This window comes from Chelonia mydas, chromosome 8, assembly GCF_015237465.2.
Source record: "Chelonia mydas isolate rCheMyd1 chromosome 8, rCheMyd1.pri.v2, whole genome shotgun sequence".
Classification (NCBI taxonomy): domain Eukaryota; kingdom Metazoa; phylum Chordata; order Testudines; family Cheloniidae; genus Chelonia; species Chelonia mydas.
Genome location: NC_057854.1, coordinates 7,549,897 through 7,570,668, shown reverse-complemented (window position 1 = coordinate 7,570,668; position 20,772 = coordinate 7,549,897). Strand labels below are relative to the sequence as shown.

Genomic DNA, 20,772 nt, shown 5'->3' with positions numbered 1-20,772 from the left:
GTACTTGACAAAGGAAATACAGTGCCACATTTAAACTGTTCCCTCTTGCTTATTCTTTGATGCGCTACATTCACTATATACATAATTTATGAACAACTGATCATCTGTATCAAGTTTCTAAGTATTCACTGCCAAAAGGTGCAAGCAAGTAGGTTGAAACGTGACATTGATACAGCTTTTACTTGAATAAAGAGGCGCGAGTCTAGGATGTGATGGATGGCACTGTCGTCATGACACATCACCCTTCATCTTAAAGATCTGATTTTAAATAGATCACAAGTGAAATGATTTTGGTGGCCTCGATCTACATTTTATGTCTCATCTACAACACAAATGTAACCAAGTCAGGGTGTTCTCTTACTACATGGTTAAAATTACCACGTCCCCCGTACCCGGGCTAAAGCTCTTGGAAATCTGAAGCGAGAGCGAAACTGACTCAATGGATAATTATCAACATAGCACAAGAATTTAGCACAATTGGCAGCCTTTGCTCAAGTAGCCCACGACTGGAAAATCAAGACAGAGCTTGGATTACAGCTAAGATGCATTTCCAGAGCTGTATGGGAGCCTAGCAATGGAACTGCAGCTGGTGACACAGGTGAGCGGGGAGATGCACTGATGGAGCTTTGGAGTATAGAATGAAGAACGAGGAAGCTTTCACTATGCCTGTCTGTTCTAGTCTGCACTTCACTTAAACACCAAACTCCTTGCAATTAATTGTTTTCCATTAAATGTAAGCAGCTTGTATACCCCTTTGGGTCCCAAGAGCTCCTCGGAGTTTCTCCTGAAGAGTTTGAGTAGCCCCTGGGAGGCCGTTGGCACCTCCCCTGTACAGAAGCTGGGGACCAACTGGTTGTTGAGAGTGGAGGTTGGGCTGACTGCTGGTGGACTGCTGGAAGAGACCTCTGGAAACTCCTGAAGAACAAAAATATATAGTCTGAAAAAAAGCATAATAAGCTTCTACTGTTTATTTTGCAAGCACATTTTGTGTGGTCAAATACTACACTGAAGTCCTCTCTACAAAACATGCCGACTTCTCCATGCTGCCCAACCAATACCCCTCAACTCAGCCCTTGCAGGGACCGCTACCCAGACTAAAAGGGAGCGCCATCTCCAAGCCCATTCTATATTTCCCCTTTCTACCCAGACTAACAAAGGTGCCAGCTGTGATGTGGAGACCTGCCAACAAAGATTAGATAGAGATGGCCAACAGGCTACCTAACAGTAGTAATGCCACTTCTGGCCACTAACCTAAAAGTAAGAACGTCTGTATCTCATTACCAGTCCCCAGAGCTATCCATTACTTACCTTTAAGAACTATTCTACGATCTTCAACCATAATCCATGAATGTATTAAGATTTATTGTCTCAGGCATCCTTAAGAGACCTATTGGGCCACATCCTCTGCTGTGTCCAGATCTCATTGACTGTAACAAAATATGCTCTAGTATACTGGCCACTAGAGGCTGCTCCAAACTGTACCAGATGGGGATTACCAGAGCATATTTAGCTCTGGCCACTTCCCCTGCCCACCCTGACATGTCCCTCACACCAGGAGTTGTGGAAAGGGAAGCTTTACGCTCCCTAGGGATTGTCCCATACTGAAGGTATCCCCGGCACGGGATTTAGGAGGAGGTATTTGCTCCCTTTACACTGACTGACTGTGCAGAAGGGGTACAGCGGACCAGAGAATCTAGTCTAACATTTCAGCCTCCCTCTCTCTTCCCCTGCCTTTCAAAGAAATAGATGCAGCCTACCTCCTTTCCCCTTGCCAACAGCACTCCCCCAGCATAAACACCATTTTCTCTGTGATGCTCAGGCTCTAGCTTTCTTTATCTTGAGAAATTATAATGCAACTCTAACCAATGAATGGGTAACTTCCCTAATCTGCAGAGAATAGTAATGCAAATGAGAAATTGATGTAAATAGGTCTTATTCCCACTGTTCCTCATTATAAAGACCTGAAATGTCGGAGCTTAAACAGCCTCCAGCTTTCAGAGTAGGAGTCTGATAGGAAGATGCCATTTCCTGGAGTACACAATGCAACAAACATCTCTTTGGAAAGGTGGAAAGTCCACTCCAGAACCCTGCTCTAGTACCTCACATCCAGTGTCACTGAAGCTCCCCTTCCACTTTCTGCCACTGCCATCCGATTTCTTTGATGGTGTTCTCTGCAAGAAGTCAGAGATTCTCTGTACCAGGAAATCTCGGTCCTTCAGGTTGGCGAAGAGGAAGGTCATTTTACTTTTGGTGCTGATGGAGAGAGGGCGGGGCAAGACACTGGAGCTGTCTGCTTTCTCAACGACTGCCACCTGGAAAAGACAGTCACATGCAATTTAGATATAGCAGGTCTCCATCATTTCCATTTGATCATTAAAAGGGACTCTGAGAGGCAGGTCCAAATTTAATTTGCTATAAAACATTTATAACCTGGATTGTCCTCCAGGTATTAATTTTTGCCAACACATCAACTCCATTATCAAATCATTTAACAAGACACATGCAAGATGGTCTCAGCCAGCAGCCTCTGCTGTAGCTGATGTGGTTTTTACAGGAATGATAGTGGCACCTGTTGTGGAAAGAAGGGGAAGAAAACTGATGAAGTACCACCACAAAGAGGAGTTTACTTTGCTTTTTTAACACCTGCTTCCTCATGCCTGCCATGTGCTCTGGTTTATACAGAAAGATTGGAGGGCTTTCCTCAGTTTCCTCAGCTGAAGGACAGACCTTTCACTGCCCCCCATCAAGATGCTGAGAACCCTTTTAAATTGAAAGAATAAAAACATATGCAGTGTGAATACGATTTTGCCTTTTTTCCTATTTACAAAATTGAGTGTGTAAACAAAATAAGAAAATACAAGAGATTGTTTAAAAAAAACTGTTTCAGAGTAACAGCCGTGTTAGTCTGTATTTGCAAAAAGAAAAGGAGTACTTGTGGCACCTTAGCGACTAACCAAGTTATTTGAGCATAAGCTTTCGTGAGCTACAGCTCACTTCATCGGATGCAATCTTATGCTCAAATAACTTGGTTAGTCTCTAAGGTGCCACAAGTACTCCTTTTCTTTTTTTTAAAAAAATGCTACTTTTCTAGAAAAGGAGAGAGAATGCCAAGACAGAAAAGTGTGCTCACCTGCACTGGGCACAAACAGCTGTGCCCGATACTCTAACAGTAGCCCTATCTCCACTAGTACAAAACAGAGCAAGACACCCTGAAAGCTTATTTTTTTTTATAAGAGCTACAGAAAAAGTATTTTGTTGTTGTTGTTGTTCCCCCTTCCTTCTTTGTTAACGAGTTCTATTGAAGGAGATGTGCAGATTTCATTAATGATGGCACGCAAGCAAGATGCATTTCGGTTTAATTAAAAATAGAAAAAAATCTTTTTGCCAAATGGGAACGGACAAAGTGGCATGGGGGAAAAATGCTACTTTCAAGCTGCTAAGAGGGCTTTCTTTTACAAACAGGAGAGGAAAAACAAAATCTAAAACGTAAAAAAAATAAACCAACAGTCACAATGTCCTTTGAACAGACTTTGTTAAGCACTGAAAGTTTGACTTGTCTATGGATACTTCCAGAATTGGATAAGAAACAAACTTACTAGTCAGCAGTCTCATGGTTACTGAAGAAAATATTTGCATGTGTACTCTACCTTTGCTTCCTTCCCTGTTACTCAGGTTTTGGAGACAGATTTCTCTTTCAATAGGAACTGATCTCAGTCTTTTGCTAGAATCATTGCCCATTATGAAAGAATCCCCCAGCACCTAAATAAACTGTCATTTCTGCTGAAACCATTTGGGAATCATTAGGTAAGGGATAGATAAGAAGACAGAAAACATCATATTGCCTCTCTATAAATCCATGGTACGCCCACATCTTGAATACTGTGTGCAGATCTGGTCACCGCATCTCAAAAAAGATATACTGGAATTGGAAAAGGTACAGAAAACAACAACAAAAATTATTAGGGTTATGAAACAGCTGCCATATGAGGAGAAATTAATAAGACTGGGACTTTTCAGTTGAAAAAGAGACAACTGGGAGGGATATGATAGAGATCTATAAAATCATGCCTGGCGAAAGTAAATAAGGAAGTGTTATTTACTCCTCAGAACACAAGAAACAGGGGTCACCAAATTAAATTTATAGGCAGCAGGTTTAAAACAAACAAAAAGAAGTATTTCTTCACAATGCACAGTCGAGCTGTGGAACTCATTGCCAGAGGATGTTGTGAAGGCCAAGACTATAACAGGGTTCAAAAAAGAACTAGCTAAATTCATGGAGGATAGGTCCATCAATGGCTATGAGCCAAGACGAACAGGGATGCAAAACCATGCTCTGAAGTGTCCCTAGCCTCTGTTTGCCAGACGCTGGGAATGAGTGACAGAGGATGTATCACTTGATGATTACCTCTTCTGTTCATTCCCTCTGAAGCACCTGGCATTGGCCACTGTCGGAAGACAGGATACTGAGCTAGATGGACTATTGGTCTGATCCAGTATGGCTGTTCTTATGTTCTTAGCCTATGGATTAACTGTGGTCAAGAGTCAGGATTCACAACCTGTAAGCACCAGAAACACCCAAAAGCTAAAGACCAAAAGCTTGTAGTCCTGATGCATAAGTGGCTTTTCATTTTAACAGGTTCCCACCTCCCTGAGTGGAATGATGAGATGACAGGCCTCCTCTGCCTTGCTGGCAAAACAGATGTAATTGTTGGAAACAAACATCTGGCCAGGTATGTGCATCTTGTTAAATGGAGTCCACAAGGTGCAGTCTGTATGTCCATCCAGGCGTTCATCCTTGGGCAGCCGGAAGGTGGCACGATACCAATCATTTTTGGCTCGAGCATCCAGATCTCTGGGGGGAAAAAAGAGAAGGGTAATCCCCACACTGGGAGGCATGAATGGCCTCACCCTACATTCTCAAAATCCTAAGAAGGAAACACCACAACCAAAGGTTCATTCCAGTCTCAGCGTGCAAGAGTGCCTCTCGTCTTCTCACTGTTCACTTCTCAAACTGAGATATACCACAACACCCACACATTCTCTGGAGCACAAGTACTTAAAAGATAAAACAAGGTTTCTCTTGGATGCATCTCATAAACATAAAATATACCTTACTCTCATAAATACTTTGAGAGAAATCGTTACAAGGTTGAAACAGATGGATTTAAACAACTGTACAACCTTCCATCCCAAAACAGTGGTACTATTAAAATTTGTACAATACTTTGAAGATGTAAAATGCTATAAGCGTACTATGATTTTTTTAAGACCCTCACCTTTTAAAAAAGGAGATCAGAGCAGAGGATTGGGGGGAAATATAGGGATCCTGAAAGCATGCTTCTAAATAGTTGCATGCCTTACCCTTCCCCAAATGCATTACTGTACCAAAGCAGAAGGCATTGTAGATGAAGTCATCTCCAATAGAAGCAAATTCTGCTTACATGATTATTTTCAGATAGGGATCATTGAAAGTTCAGTCTATGCCTTCATACACAGAGGGAAAACTGAACTTGTCTAAAATATAGATGAATTGTACTCAGGACAAAAATGAAAATAGCTACAAGGGGGGAATGTCAGAGATTATGTAGCACCTAAAGTAATCAAGCCTTGATTCAGATTTGGGCCTCAGGTGCTAATCCATATATTACTAAATAATGTACGTCCATTCTTTGACTCTCCTGCTCCTCCCTTCCCCTCTTCCCATTTCCACTGCTGGAAGAGACACACACCTTTTGAGTGCAGAGATGTTCTTTAGAGGCTTGCTGGGCTTGGGAAGGGACTTGTCCTCCAGGAAGCCCTCGTTGTCCAATAGCTGCCGCATGGCGATATTGGCCAGCTGTTCCATCAGCTTGAAGGTCTCATTGATGTTGAGGAACATGGAGAAGTAAAGCTCGCTATCCCTGGTACTCACTTTAATGCACTCAGGGAACAGCAGTGTGGCGTTTTTTTCCAGCTGTGTCACGTCCACCCACTGGACTATCAGGGTCACTAGGGAAGCACCCAAAGTAAACCCACCAATTACAATGTGATGCAAAATACACATAGCCAGTAGGAAAGAAGTCAAAGCAGCAAGCAAGACTTACTATTTCTTTTCCCACTCTTGGGCAATTTTTTTTCTTCCCAAGTGCTTCACCATAAAGAAAGCACTGTCTGACAATAACTGGTCTATGAAACAATACTGGATCCCACCTGAATGTTGCCGAATTAGTGCATACTCCTAATTATATCTCCTCAGGTTTTCATATCTCATCCATAGCAGATAACTACGGGCAACAGAGTAACTCCTGAGGCAAATGCCATCAAGATCTCAAAACTCCAATAAAGAACCACAAACAGCACTAGGTTAATGCGAACTAGGAACCTTTTAGTTTGCGTCCACAGCGTCAACGTGTGGGAGTTACAGGGAAGTGCAGACTTTGCCACAAGCTTCTAGATCACTTTAGGTACTTTTGAGAATTCTACCCATAAAGTCATGAGAAAGCTAGATGACAAGTGTAAGTGGAACCTGAAGGCTGTGTGCTGGGGCTAAAAGAAGATTCCCATGGGGAAAAAAAATTAAAAACAGCCAAAAAAGCCCACACCAATGATCAACTATATCAAGGGGGAAGTGGCAGACAAGAGCACATAGCAAGCTGATAACTTACCTTCTTTGCCCAGCAGGAAGGAGTAGAAACAGAGGTGATTGACAGTAAGATATAGCCAGCCCTGCCTTGGAACACGCCCTTTCCAGTAGCTGCAAGAATAGTAATTGACTAGCTTCTCCACCTCAGGCATTCCAAACTGTTTTCGCATCTTGAGTTCAGCCTCCTTAAATTTACCTGGATCCTCTTCACCCAGGGGCTGCTGATTCTTGTTCTCTTCAGCAATAATGCCCTGAAGGGAGAGGAGAGGATGATGGAAAGTGGAAAAATCAGTGCTGCCTTCACTTACAGTGTTAAAGTAGCACAATCTCAGAGACAGAGAGAAAGAACATGGCAAGGGAATCAGCACCAGATCCAGGTTAAAGGCAAAACAAAGACATTTAATAAGAACAACAAATCAGAACCTGTGCCTGAACACACACTGAAAGCTAGTGTCCATAAATAACATCTCAGTGACCTTCTCATGACTGGCCTAGTAACTCAGAGTTAGCACTCTATACTGCCATGCAGGAGACCTGAGGTGAATTCCTGGTACTGCTGAAGAGTAAGCATGCTCCCTAGAGGGCTTGGAGTTCCATAGACAGCACCAATGGGCGTTAAAGAGAGCTCTGTCCTATCCTGTTTAACCATAAGGAAAAGACTGACAGTAACCCAAGAGTTGTGGGAAACAGGCAAGGAATCTGACAAAGATACAAAGGAGTCTCAAGAAAAACAATTTTTCACAGTCACAACTAACAATGTCTTGATGTTTCGTTTTCTAGATTACAGTAACAAGTCACTCCTACTTTATGGAGATTTTTATCTCTCCTTTCAATACCATTTAAAAAAACTACCATTGACTTACAGTGACACTATGGGTCTGATTTTCAGAGACAACAAGCAACTACAACTTACATAACTTCAATGGGACTTACATGTTCTCAGGACCTCAGAAAAATATACCCTATCAGACTTGATAGGTTAAAATATAAAGAGCTCTCCTTGATAATGGTCCACAACTTGCACTTCCTACCCTGAAAATCAAGAATTCCCCCCCACTTTAAAAAATTCAAATTCAACAGCTAAGACGCTGAAAAAGAAGCTGCCTCTGTGTTACCAATATCCAGGAGCATACACCAATTTGTGACTCAGAAATGTGTGCCATTTTCATATTTCTATTCAAAGGATTTTTTTGGAACATTCACATATCTATATTAAGGATAGGATGACTCTAAAAATAGATCAGTTCCTTAGCTTATCAGTGCATACAGTGTCCTTTTCAGCAAGCACAGTTGCCCTTCTCTGTTAGACAGTCAGCAGCCTTGATGGCAGAGCCACTGCCTGGGTAATGGTACTGTTTCCAAGCTGCCCATGTTAGTTATTTCTTGCTCCTATCACCTCCATCTCTCTAGAGGATGGATCATCACATCAGCTCCTAGCATCATTCTCAAATCTACAATCTAGTTTATAAAAAGCTGGATTTTCAACTTTTAGAAATGTGGATACAACTTTATCTATGGCTGGACCTACAACTATGCCTCCCTCTACCAAACCAAAATACAGATAACATATTCCACCCTAGACTTCAGGCAAAGGCCAAAATAAGGAAGGGGAGCTTTGCACTGCTTCCAAAGCTTAACTTTGGGCACTACCAGGAAAGCAAATTCCAGAGTTAAAGGCCCTTCACCAAAAAAGCCAGCAACCCATGGTCATTTGGATCTAGGGACTGACAGTGAAGGCACAACAACCAAGTTCAACTGTTGCTATAAAACACAAGGGAAGAGGAAATCTCAGAAAACAAGGACCCAGATCATCTAGGGAATTAATAATCTATATCAACATGCTGAGACAAAAGCACTGTTTCTGATATTCTCAGGCTGTCTTTACTACTATAATATTCCTAGTGAGAAACTGTCAAAGTCAGGCATTCAGAGACCTGGTCCATCCACCTCCTTCACGGTCTTTACTAACTGGGCAAAAGCTGACTCTACCCCCATCACACCAGGAGGGCAAGATTACTTACTCAGTCTCCCAAAAAAATCAAAGGCCCCACCCACTTACAGTTCAAACTGACTTTCTTAGTTAACCCTTCAACCAGCAAAGATACTAGTGTGTGTTTGAAACAGAGCACAGTGGGAATTAGGATACAATCACTTTACATCAGAGACAGATACTGGATAGTCCTAGTAGGAAAAGTGCATTGTTTACAGGCTAGAATTATCTGGTGACAAACATGGGGGAGGTCAGAGCAGTGCAAGGTGGTCCTCTTGCTTCTCTCTGCCAAAGATACAGCTCACTGGGATAAAGTCCGACAGGCAGCAGGTTTTATTGAGTTATTGCACTAAGAGAATTCTCAAAGGCAGGCTGCTCCTTGAGATCTGCCCTTTTCACATGATTTCTACTGCAGTATGTATTAATCCTGAGCTACTGCAGTAATAACATAGCACTGATAAAACCGTATAAGTTATATGAAGATCTGAAGCATACCATATGTCCAGAGAAGGGTGAAGATGGAAATATCTATAGGGAATTTTTTTCCCCTCCAAAAGGTAAAAAATCTCAACACCACCTCCCCATGACCTGCAGGGAAACATGTGCCCCTTACATGTATCTTGCCCTTTATGAAAGTGGTGATGTCGTCCTCATTATCAAAGATGGAGAGGGTCTGCAGCAAGTTATTTTCTAGCCATTCCCAATGCTTTGTGATCTCCTTACGAGATGAGCCTAATGGGGGAACAAACAGGAAACAGTCAGAACACCATTCTTCTTGCAAGTTCACAGTAGGAAACAAATAAAAGCATCACTGCAGAAAACAGTGTGCAGGGCACCTGTAACCAGTCAACTACACCCATGCTAGGGAGTCATTTAAAAAAAATAATATATTGAAAGTCAAACTCTTGTCACTATTGCCAGGTCCTCCTAGAAGCGATGAGCAGCACTTTCTCTTGACAGCCACGCACACTATAGGTCAGCCTGTCTGCAAGTGTACAAGTCCCATTTTTCTCCAAATCACACAGCTTGGAAAAGTTTTCTTAATTCTTAATTAGTATTTTACACTCTGTAGAATATTAGGAAAACATTATACAAACTAATTTCAGAAAAACAGGACTTGCTGGATCCCTGCAGTTTGACGCTATTCTCCAATGCTGTGTGTGACTGCCAGGAGAGAGCAGATGGACCTGAAATAAACAAACAAGGCAAATGTGAAACATTCACATTTGAAATGCTGCTGTGCCGTTTATTTGGGACGTTTGGCACAATTTATTTATTTTAAAAGAAGCTTGTTTGTCAATCACTTTAATGCTACATCGGCAAGTTTCAAGTCTTAAAATCCCCTTTCATGCTGGAGCAAATTAGGAGGAGGGGACATTTCTACAGAAAGGGTAGCTGGCCAGTGGTTTTGTTCCTTTAGCTATTTATTTCAGAAAGTTACATTTTAGTAAGAGATTTCTCCCTTTCCACCCAGGCTCAACTTTGCATTCAAGTCAGAACCATGGAGTAATGGAAATGGTTATGTCAGATATTCATTGTTATAACTTCAGAGCAGTATGAAAGCAGAGACAATAGACGGAAGCCTTCACAGAAAAACTAAGAACTTTGGTAGTTAGCAGATAAAGTAAGAAATATAATGAAATGCAACTGAAAGATGAATCAATTTATGTTTAAGTCTAAAGTGTTTGTAAACTTTCTCCTCAATTAAATTCCAGTAAGTTCTAAAATCCTACTTCAATTATGTACAGGACTCACTCCCAATTGAAAACAGAATAGAAATGGGATTCCTAAAAATGTGTAAGTGAACATTTCAATTGCTTTAATGACACAGCATCCAACCTACCAAGAAATTTCTATGCAGGCAAAGAAGCCCCTGTGTAGAACTGATCAATGAAATTGTTTTTAATTGTTCACTTTATTCATATAACTTCATAAGTAAAGTTTTATAAATGAAACTATATTCATTCATAAAACCAGTTACCCCAATAACTGGCTAACTGAGTTTCACTTTCAATCCACTTGCTGCTTAAACTGCTGAAACTTACACTGTTTCAACATTGTAACTTCTGCTCACTGTTTGTCATTCATTATACTTGTCCATATTGTAACTTCTGTTCACTGTTTGCCATTTCTTAAACTTGTCCATATTGTAACTCAAATTCCATTTTAACTTGTCCCAAACGCCATTTTAAAATGCTCACTTCATTTTGTAAAAGCTTACTGCAACCTTCATTTTTGCAAAACCCTGCTGTAATCTTATTAGTTTAGTTTAGATGTGTGAATGAGGTATGGATGGATAATGGAATCAACCTCCAGCCCCAGCCTGTCCTGATGAAATAAAGTGTAAACACCCAACGGCTGAAGATGCAGACAACAGCCCTGACAAAGTAAAGAGGAGTCCACCCTCAAAAGAAAAGAACAAAAGTACAACTGAAGAAACATCAAAGCCAGGTCCTAGGCTGAAAGTCATGTCTGCAATTGACGGGTGATCAATCACACCGAACCCAGAGGCAGCGTGACTCAGCAAGACCTATAGACTCTGGATTCAAACTAAAGCCTACAAAAAGGATGGGTGAGATGGAAGACTTTGGAGGGTAACATTCTGCTGCCAACATGGAAGGGCATCAGTGCATGCCCAGCAGAGACTCAGCTCTTCCTTGTGCCCAGCTTTCCTGGCCAGTTAGCCGCCACAAGCTACGAACCCAAGCCACGAACTCAAGCTACATTCAGGACTGGTAACTATACAGCAGCTGCAGAACCTTTGTGTGTGTGTACGAACGAACCTGTGAATGAATGTGAAACTGAATGAAATGTTATAGCTATAACTGACTGCCTACTATGATTCTTTTTGTATTCACAATAAATGTGACATTTTATCTTATCCCCTTTAATAAGATCCTGCTGGTTTTTATTTTATTGGTATAACACCTGCACCAGGGTTGATGAAAGAAAGGGGGCGAAGGGGCATCAAGGAAAGATACAAAGCTCCCTGAAGCTCTTACTCTACACAAGGTTTATTTCTTACCTTGTTAAGAGGCAACCTCGGCAACAAATGAGTCACAGCTGAAAGGTCTATAGTTGGACACCTAACAATGAAACTACCCCAGCTTGTCTGTGGTTACACAAAGCAAAACAAACTCAAGATCTGAAACCAGAAACTAGAATCAGCAAGAAATACTGCTCAGGGGACCATGAATTTTGTCTTCACTAGGTCAATGGAGTATAGACAAATATACACAAAGCCAGGAGGAAAGAAGAAGTTTACTGGCAGCCTAACTTTAACCATTGATACATGTTTTGAAACTACAAGTATCACACAATCTTAAATGACTTATTCTAAAGGCACCTGAGTATCTGCTTGGTGCCTTGCACTTGGAGGAAGTATAGTGTTTATAACATGGGAATGAATCTGGAATTCTGTTTTTTTTCCAGGAGTTCGAGTTCTTGCTGTGTGACCTTAAAGGAACTTGACCCTTAATTATCGTTTGAGATCTTTCTATGAAAGACACTAGAGTCATGCAGAGTATTATTGTTCCATACGTAGCACTATGTTACAAGAATGTTAGGACTTTACAGTTAATCACTCAATAATCAAAGACAAAAGTTGAGGTTGCATATACAACTATAACTCTGTCCACTCATATTTATACCATATCACGTTATTTCAATCTCAACTAGAGCACCTTATATATACTATTTTTACAACCTTAAATATACATATGTAATAACATCTTGTAATTTTCTTCATTCTTTTTTCTTACATCAATATAAAAACCCTGTAAATAAAGATGTCTTCTCTCTAAAGTATATATTTTAATCATTTTATCAGCAACCAAATACTTGCTATATATTTCATTTTAGCCCACAAAACTGCATTCCTTAGAGGTAATTCAAGGATTAAAGTAGTTAACTCAGAAACTAATTGTGACCCTGATAAACCAACTCAGGCCAGAGCCGTAGGCCAATTCACTTGTGTGTGAATATCAAAGGAGTTAAATGGATTAGTATACATTTAGGCAGAACAGAACAGGGCAGAATAACCGAATGAGAAGACTGAGAACCCCAGAATTATTCTGGGTAGCCCTGGAAAAAACTTTTGGGAAACTGGCAGTCTATCATATCACTGCCACCATTTGGAGTTACAAACAATGGTTTACCTACTTTAAGCTCTCAATAACTCTAATTCCTTTTCTAGAGAATAAACCTTTAGTTAGTTTACTAAAAACTGGCTGCCAGTGTTGTCTTTGGTGTAAGATCCAGAGTACCAACTGATCTGGGGGTAAGTGATTTTGGGACTGGGGAGAAACCTGATGTGGTGTGATTTTTAGTTTTAATAACCTTTTATCACAAAGTTCAGTTTGTCTGCATGGCAAGATAGGCTGGAGAAGCTAAGGGGACTGACTGTGACTCCATGGTAAGACTGCTACAATGATCCAGGAGTTCACATTTTTTATTAGCTTGGTGAAATCTCATTATAGAACATACCACCAGTTTGGGGTGTCTGCCCTTGTTTTCTGACAGCCTTCCCTGAGATAGTCACTCTCAGTGGTGAGGCACGCCAGACAGCGTGATACTAATATTGTTGCCCATGCACTTTACATTCTTCCTTAGATGCAGGGCTCCATGCATAATGAGATTCTGAGGCTAGTTGCAATTTACTATTGTCACATTGCTATATAAATCCCAATTTGTATCATGTACATCCATAAAAATGCTGCTTCCTTCTGCTCTGAGTTTCTCACCCACCATTTTGCTTTCCTGCTTTCTTCCTGTATCTTCTTCCCCACAAATGGGAGTTGATGGGTTTCTGCGGAGGAACGCAGCAGTTCTAAGCTTCTCCACTCCTGTAGGCTTTAAGCAGCTCTACAGGAGAGACTGCGTGGCCATCTGGAGGAAGGAGGGGAACAGGGGCAGAAACTGATATTTGTGGGATCAGAGGGAGATTATTTTTAGGCTCACATTTTACTTCCCTACAGCAAAGATTTCCCATCATACACTGGTCAATCTGACCCATAAGGTTGAATTGAATACAATTTTCTCCTCATCATTGGGTAGGACTTAAAGCCTCTCAATAACCAAACTTCTCTATCAGATATAACTTAGTAGACAATGTTTGTACTTCACGGTCCAAGAGACACAGACAAGGCTTTCATCTTGGGGCCAAAAGACCAAACACATCGAGACACTTGATCATAGCCTTTAAAAGGGCATATTATCCAACTCATACCTGGCCTTGTGCAGTAAGGAATGGTAAGATTCCAGTACAGCAATGGTGCTTTACAAGTACAAGGGATGCAGATGATATGTGGGGCTGGAGTTCTCATTACGTTTTGTTAAAGGAAAAATCACGCACTAATTATAATTACGCTGGAAAGGACTAAGCCACGACAATATAGTAAAGAGATAATCATGGGTATTGATCAGCGCCCTGAATAACCTTCATTTCCCCATTTTTGTACATGTTCCCATTTTGTGCTTTGCTACCAATGAGCACATCATAGCACAGTAGTTGCCCTGCCACAGGAGTCCTTAGTAAACCCAGTTAAATTCTCCAAATTATTGCCCCTGCATGCGTACAGACATGCACACCTCAGAGGAGGGAGAATCCACACAACCCCTGAAGAAATTAAAGCTCTCGCTGAGAGTTCACAGGACCTCAGATTTTGGAGCTCAGCCAGTTTTAGCAACCCATATTGCTTGGAAGTTTGACTTAAGAGCTGTCAAGGTTCTTAATGAATTGGTTCACATCACAAAAAAGTTGTGGACACATTAAAAATCCATAACTCCTGTGACAGTTGTAACATTCAGCCTTAGTATAACTCACGGTTTGAATGGTGCAACGATATGTATGCAGCCACCTGCCAGTAATCACAGTAGTACCTACCACATGCCACTGCCCAATAGATTTGCGAGTCCTGAGTCTGGTGCAGGATCCGGTAAGGGGCGACTCTAGCACTGGAATCCAAAACCACATCGAGGGTTCCCACAAGCAGACCTAGGAAACAAAAGATGTGAAGATAAACAAAGTGAGTCACTGATAAGAGAGTTGGGATAAGGAGAAATGTAGTCTCAAATGGATGGTGGAAGCAATATGCATGACCCCTTGGCATTCCTAGGGGACAGGTGAGCAATGGTGTTTCAGTCTTGGAAGAGGGTGTGGTGAGCATCCAGTCATAGGAGCAAACAAATTATCTGTACTGAATAGCTACAGCTCACTGTTAATAACTTCATAGTTAAGACTGCATTCAGATGTCCATTATAAGCCTCAAGGTAACACTCTCCCTTTAAACTTTCTTTGGAAGGAGATGTTCCTATGAAAGTGTTTGTAATTAACACACAGGAAAGAATTCTTCTGGAGCTATTCAAGTCTAAGATAAGTAATTTTCAAATGGCAAGCACTCAAACCATAAGCCCTCTTTGAAAAATATAAATAAAGTTTTTAGGGGTGGAGACCAGTTCCCAACACTGAGAATACTTTTGGGTAGTTCCAGAGAGTTTTCATTGAACTAAAACTAAAACATTATTAAAAGAACCAAAAGTTATACATCCTAAAGATTTCATATTCTTATAAAATGAGGAGAGATTTTAAGGATGACAAAATCCAAAAGTAATACAGCAGAGGATTTTTGTAGGCCACAGCTTTCAGTGCCACCTTTGCAAGCAGCAGCTAAGAGGATAAACTCAACCATTGTAGGACCAAATAGAGAGAAATACCTGAGCAAATACTAGCAAAAGCCAATGCTCGCAGGTCTCGGTGACATTTCTAGAAGGCATATTTGATTTAATCACTTCTTAAATTATCAATTTAGATGGGAGTGGGGTCAGATTGCACAAGCAGAGAAGTCTTTGGTATGAACAGTATGAAACTGTACTAAAATAAGGAAAATACTTTTGGAACTAAATATTGATAACCCCCCCTGGGGATAGCAGCCAGAAAAGGGGCGGGGGGGGGACCTGTTTGGTTTTGTGGTTTGGTTGTTTGTTAAACTGATGCTAAATCTGAATGTTAAAAGGTGATCCTCTTTCTATCAGAAGATGTTACAGAATTCCCTTCCAGGTTACAGAGGGATCAGGAGCCTAACAACTTCCCTCACTCCTATCACAAGAAAGAATGAATCCTCAGGCTGCAAGGCAAAAGAAAACTTATTTTTTGTGACTTACAGACTCCCATCCACAGGATGCGGAAGGACTTTGCCACAATTCAAAAAAGCACATAAGCACATGCTTAGCTCATCCCTATTTAGGACACTTAAGCACATGTTTAAAGTTAAGCTCTTGCTTCAGTGTTGACCTGAACATGGATGTTTTCCTGAATTGCTGACTTCATGCTGATCAAAAGAGATTTTATGGAGTTTTCACTTCCTCCTAACTTCAGAGTGAAATTTCAAGCCAAAACATTTATCTTGATGATTTTTACATCCCAGAAATCATTTTTTTGAAAATGATTGAAGAGGATAAAGTGAAACTCCCTGAGAACTTTGATACTGATTCAAAAGATTAGATAATGGTTAAAATTTATCTCCTGCAATGCTACTGAATAGCACTAAACTGGTTTATCACTTACTCTATTACATATAACCAGTACAAGAGGCTTCAGCATTTGTATATTTATACTGTTCATTTTTGATAGCTGCCAGTCTCCCAAGCAATATATACTACATGAGTACTGAAATAAATGTAACAACTCCCGCACCCCCCCCCAAAAAAACCCAACTAGAGACAAGAATCATTTAAACACAAATTCTAAATTAGCTGCCTGCAAGCTCTATATTTGAAAACACAGGTAATGGAAATTGTTTTGGGTAATTTTTTAATCTGCTGATAACTAGACACAAATTAGTTGTCTCCTCCCACTGCTAAGAGGATATGCTTGTTATACTATTATGAAAATTATTTTAAAGAAATAATCATATTTGGAAAAAATTCTAACAGCCATTGTATTTTTTCTGTAAAGCTTAACTTAAAAACTTAATATAATTGTTGGTACCAGGTCTACTTATTTTAGGGTTTGCTGCCGTGTCCATCACCATAGAATCTATACATCTCATAGATATATTACATCCACATGGCAAGGTCACTCATTAACTTGAAAGAATTTTCTGCTCTTCTTTCTGCTTGAGAGATAATATTTTAGTGTTCAACTTTAAATATGGTAATTTGCACCTAGAGTGGGGAAATTTTTCATCCAACACTTTTTTTTTTTTTTTTGCCAAAAACCACAGCTTCAGATTGACTACACACTTTGTGAATTTCTATCAAATTCACCAAATTGTTTTGGTCAGAGGAATGGGGCAGGGAGGGGAGAAATCAGAAAAAAAATTAAAATGCTTTGTTTTAACATTTTTAAAATGAAACATTTCAATTCAAAACAACTTTTAAATAAAAAGTAAGTAAAATTTGAAACAAAACAGGTTAAAAACTGAACTGTTTCAGGTTCGATCCAAAAGGAAAATCTTCTGACATTTTTGGTTTGCCAAAAATTCTTTTTCTGGGTCAACCCAAAACAATATCCCCTCCCCGCCACTGTGTCAGTTTGGGGAGCAAATTGAATAATTAGTTATTTGCACCATATTTCTATATGTTATATTATGTATATACATCAGTAGATGATACTTAATTTTGTAATGTCCTCATTATTTTAATGTTCTCCTGTGGTTGAGGAACTGGACTGGGATCCAAGAGATCTTGGTTCAGTTTCCACATATGCCCAAAATTTCCTGTGTGAACTTGGGCAAGTCACTTAATCTCTTGTGTCTCAGTTCCCCATCTGTAAAATGTAGATAATACTACTTCCGTTCTCCCACCCTTTGTCTGTCTTGTCTACTGAGGCCCTGATCCTGCAAGTGACAGGGCAAGAGTAGACCATTAGGTTCACACATGCTATCAACTGCAAGATTAGAGCCTTATCCTATAAACTCTTGGGGCATGGACAGTCTCTTACAGTCCATACATACAGTACCTAGCACAATGGGTGCCTGATTTTGGTGTAGATGCTTTGCACGTATTTGTACAAATTGGTTAACAGAATATTAGTGTTTAAAATAAAAGACTACTTTCTCTAAATACTTGCCACGATTGAGTGCCAAGTGTGTACAATTTACATATGGCATATCGGACTGAAAACATTAAATGCTATTGTGCTCAAACTTTTAAGAGCGCAAGTACTTAATTGACTCAGTCATAACCCTATGTTCTTCTATTCCCCCAAAACATTCAGATGCGCTGAACAAGGACAGTGCCTATCTGTAGCTTCTAGAGGTCTAGGGCTTCAAAGACAGCCACTATCCTTTTTAGATGTTAAAAAAAGTTTGCACTGGAACCAAATTGGCTTGTAGGTTCAGTCACTTAATTGCTCGAGTTTAAATGTTAAAACTTTCAGGAAATCCACAGCACCAGAGATACATCTATTCTTATAGCTTCTTTTTGAAAACAGGAAATTCCAGCATAAAAAAAATATAATTAAGACTATTCAAATAACTGATATACACTATATAAACAAAATAAAAACCCCTCGCCTTTAAACATTGTGGAAAAATGCACAACTGCAGCAATTTATGTAAATATTACATCATCTTATATTGAATACATTTGATTAACTAGTGTTGACATGTAAAAACTGACTATACATTTCACAAACTAGCTTAAATGTGACCTATACATTTTGCATTATTTACATAACTAATTCTGCATTTCACATAATGAAAGTTGTATGTATTCTATTGAGGGATGTTTTAAAAGTGATTGCACACATTGATTTTTGATCATAGTTAAACCCTTTATGATCACTTCCGTCACTACACTTTATACCCAAATCTGGCGCACACAAATAAAATGAATAATTCTCACTGACCAGTAAACAACGTCAATTTTGCGACTGTAACAAAATCTTCATAACTATAAAGTCTAAACCAACTGCATCCATCACAAAACACTCTCTCATAGTGCACATTAAAACTATAATACCTTTCTTGTACTCATATAAAGGCTGCCAATCATACAAATCCACAGAAAGGAAGATACTCTAGCAAGTCAAGACTACATGAATATCATACAAACAACCATCTTTTCCCATGCAGAAAAAAATAATTCCATCTACTTCTATTATTGTTATTTATATTGTGATGGCTTCTAGAAGCCCCAGCCATGACCCAGGATCCGATTGCATAGGGCCCCGTACAAACAGAACAAAAGGATGGTCCCTGTCCCAAAGAGTGTCTAATCTAAGTATAAGAGGCAATGCGTGGATACAGACAGAGCAGCACAAAGAAACAATGAGACAATATTGGTGAGCATGACAGGCAGTGGTCACAGCAAACCAGTGGCCTAACCTTTGTCATGATTTTTGTAGGTGTTATGGCAAAGGAGAGTTTTAAGGCGGAAGGAGAGCAATGAAATGGCTTTGCTGATCTTTACAGGGAACTTCTCCCAAGCATTATTGCCATCACAACATATAGCAGTGACACATGGCAACTTACCAAGAAAGATATGCAAAAGCTGGATGCATTTCATCACAAATGTCTGAGAAGAATATTGGGAATAACACAGAGAGAGAGGAAGACGAATGAAGAAGTCAGAAAAATTACTGGACAAAGTACCCGCTCACAAATAATCTACAAAAGAAGACATCAGTGGCTGGGACATGTGCTGAGAATGGAAAAAGAACGCTTACCAAAGATCGCCCTTGAATGGAAGCCAGAAAATGCAAGAAGAACGAGAGGAAGACGGCGAATAACATGGAAATGAACAGTTCTGAACAACATCAAGCACCTCAACATGAAACGGGAGGATCTGGAGAGAAGGGCAGCTGACAGGCAAGGATGGCAAATGTGGGTAGCCCACCGTGCAGCAAAGCAGGGGATGGACTAAGGTCTAAGGTCAGGGCTCCCAAGCGTGAGGCGGGGCAGCCAAAGAGAACACGTAAAGGCGCCGGTTTAGAAATTTAACAAGCCTACGATCCGTGCACCTGGGCCTACCTGCCCTACTTAACTGGGGATGGGGAACAGCCCCTAAACGCACACTGGGGATCACTGCAGAGCTCAGCTCATGTCGCTATTTGCCTGTCAGTCTTGTCGCTCACCAAACACACGCACCCTGCAAGCGAGGGGGGTCTACACGTGAGGGGAGCCAGACCCGGGACCCTTATGGCCACGAATAAGGCAGAGGGACCCCGCCCCATGGGGACCCTGCCGGGCGGCCCTCATGACCCTCGCCCTGCCTAGGATCCTTATGGGCAGGAAAGGGGCGGAGAAGGGATCCCTCCCCCCCGGCGCCCTGCCCCGGGCCTGGCGCCCCTCACCCCGCCTGGGGGCGCCCCGGGCTCCCCTGTCAGGCCAGCCCCAGGCCCGGCTCCCGCACCCCTGCGGCCGCCTGCCCCGCCCTCTCGGCCGCAAGCAACCGTAGGACCACCCCGGCCCCGGCCCCGGGTCCCGCCCGGCCCCTCACCCGTCAGGCCGCCCCCCTTGCCGTGGCCCCGCCGCCGCTGCAGCAGGAAGAAGGGGTTGGCCCGCTCGGTGACCCAGAGCGCGTTGGCCAGCAGCACCTCCTCGGGGCCCAGCCACATGGCGCCGGCTCCGCTCCGCGCTGGGCCAGGCCGCCGGCTTCGGGCAGGGGGAGCGGGCTGGGCCGGGCCGCGCACGGGCGCGTCACGGGGGCCGCGCGCGGCCCGCGGCTGGAGCTGAGGAGACGGGCCGAGCCGCCTCAGCTCAGCCCGCGCAACCGAGGGGGCGGCGCCCTCTGGCGGCCCGGCCGGCTCACGCCAGCGGCAAGTCTCCGCTGGCGGACGGGAAGGGAGTTGGCCGCTCGGGGCCGCCTCCATCCCCGAACCCCGGGGAACAACTCCCCTGCCCCGTGTGTCACAGACCCTCCCCCACCCCCGGGGAACGGACCCCCCCTAGCCGCAGAGACCCTCCCCCACCCCGGGGGAACGGACCCCCCCGCGCGTCAGAGACCCTCCCCCACCCCCGGGGAACGGACCCCCCCTCGCCGCAGAGACCCCTCCCCGCGCCGCAGAGACCCTCCCGCACCCCCGGGGGAACGGACCCCCCCGCGCGTCAGAGACCCTCCCCCACCCCCGGGGAACGGACCCCCCCTCGCCGCAGAGACCCTCCCCCACCCCGGGGGAACGGACCCCCCCGCGCGTCAGAGACCCCTCCCCGCGCCG

The 20,772-nt window shown here is 42.3% G+C and overlaps 1 protein-coding gene across 11 annotated transcripts in view; it reads right to left on the bottom strand.

Annotated features, from left to right (window-relative positions):
• Positions 1 to 20,345, bottom strand: part of TBC1D9B (TBC1 domain family member 9B) — a 38,458-nt gene extending 18,113 nt beyond the window's left edge. For 2 of the 11 annotated variants that reach the window (XM_037906406.2, XM_037906409.2), the window contains exons 1-8: positions 20,055 to 20,342; positions 14,497 to 14,607; positions 9,226 to 9,344; positions 6,645 to 6,873; positions 5,730 to 5,988; positions 4,645 to 4,852; positions 2,100 to 2,312; positions 751 to 915 (exon numbers count right to left, since the gene is read on the bottom strand). In XM_037906406.2, coding sequence (XP_037762334.1) covers positions 751 to 915; positions 2,100 to 2,312; positions 4,645 to 4,852; positions 5,730 to 5,988; positions 6,645 to 6,873; positions 9,226 to 9,344; positions 14,497 to 14,607; positions 20,055 to 20,172 — 1,422 coding nt within the window. In that variant the 5' untranslated portion in view covers positions 20,173 to 20,342. Of the gene's footprint in view, positions 1 to 750; positions 916 to 2,099; positions 2,313 to 4,644; positions 4,853 to 5,729; positions 5,989 to 6,644; positions 6,874 to 9,225; positions 9,345 to 13,358; positions 13,500 to 14,496; positions 14,608 to 16,599; positions 16,735 to 19,281; positions 19,731 to 20,054 lie in introns of those variants that run through there. The other 9 variants (XM_037906405.2, XM_037906408.2, XM_043552582.1 and 6 more) reach the window with 9 other exon arrangements.
• Positions 20,346 to 20,772: the final 427 nt, after the last annotated feature.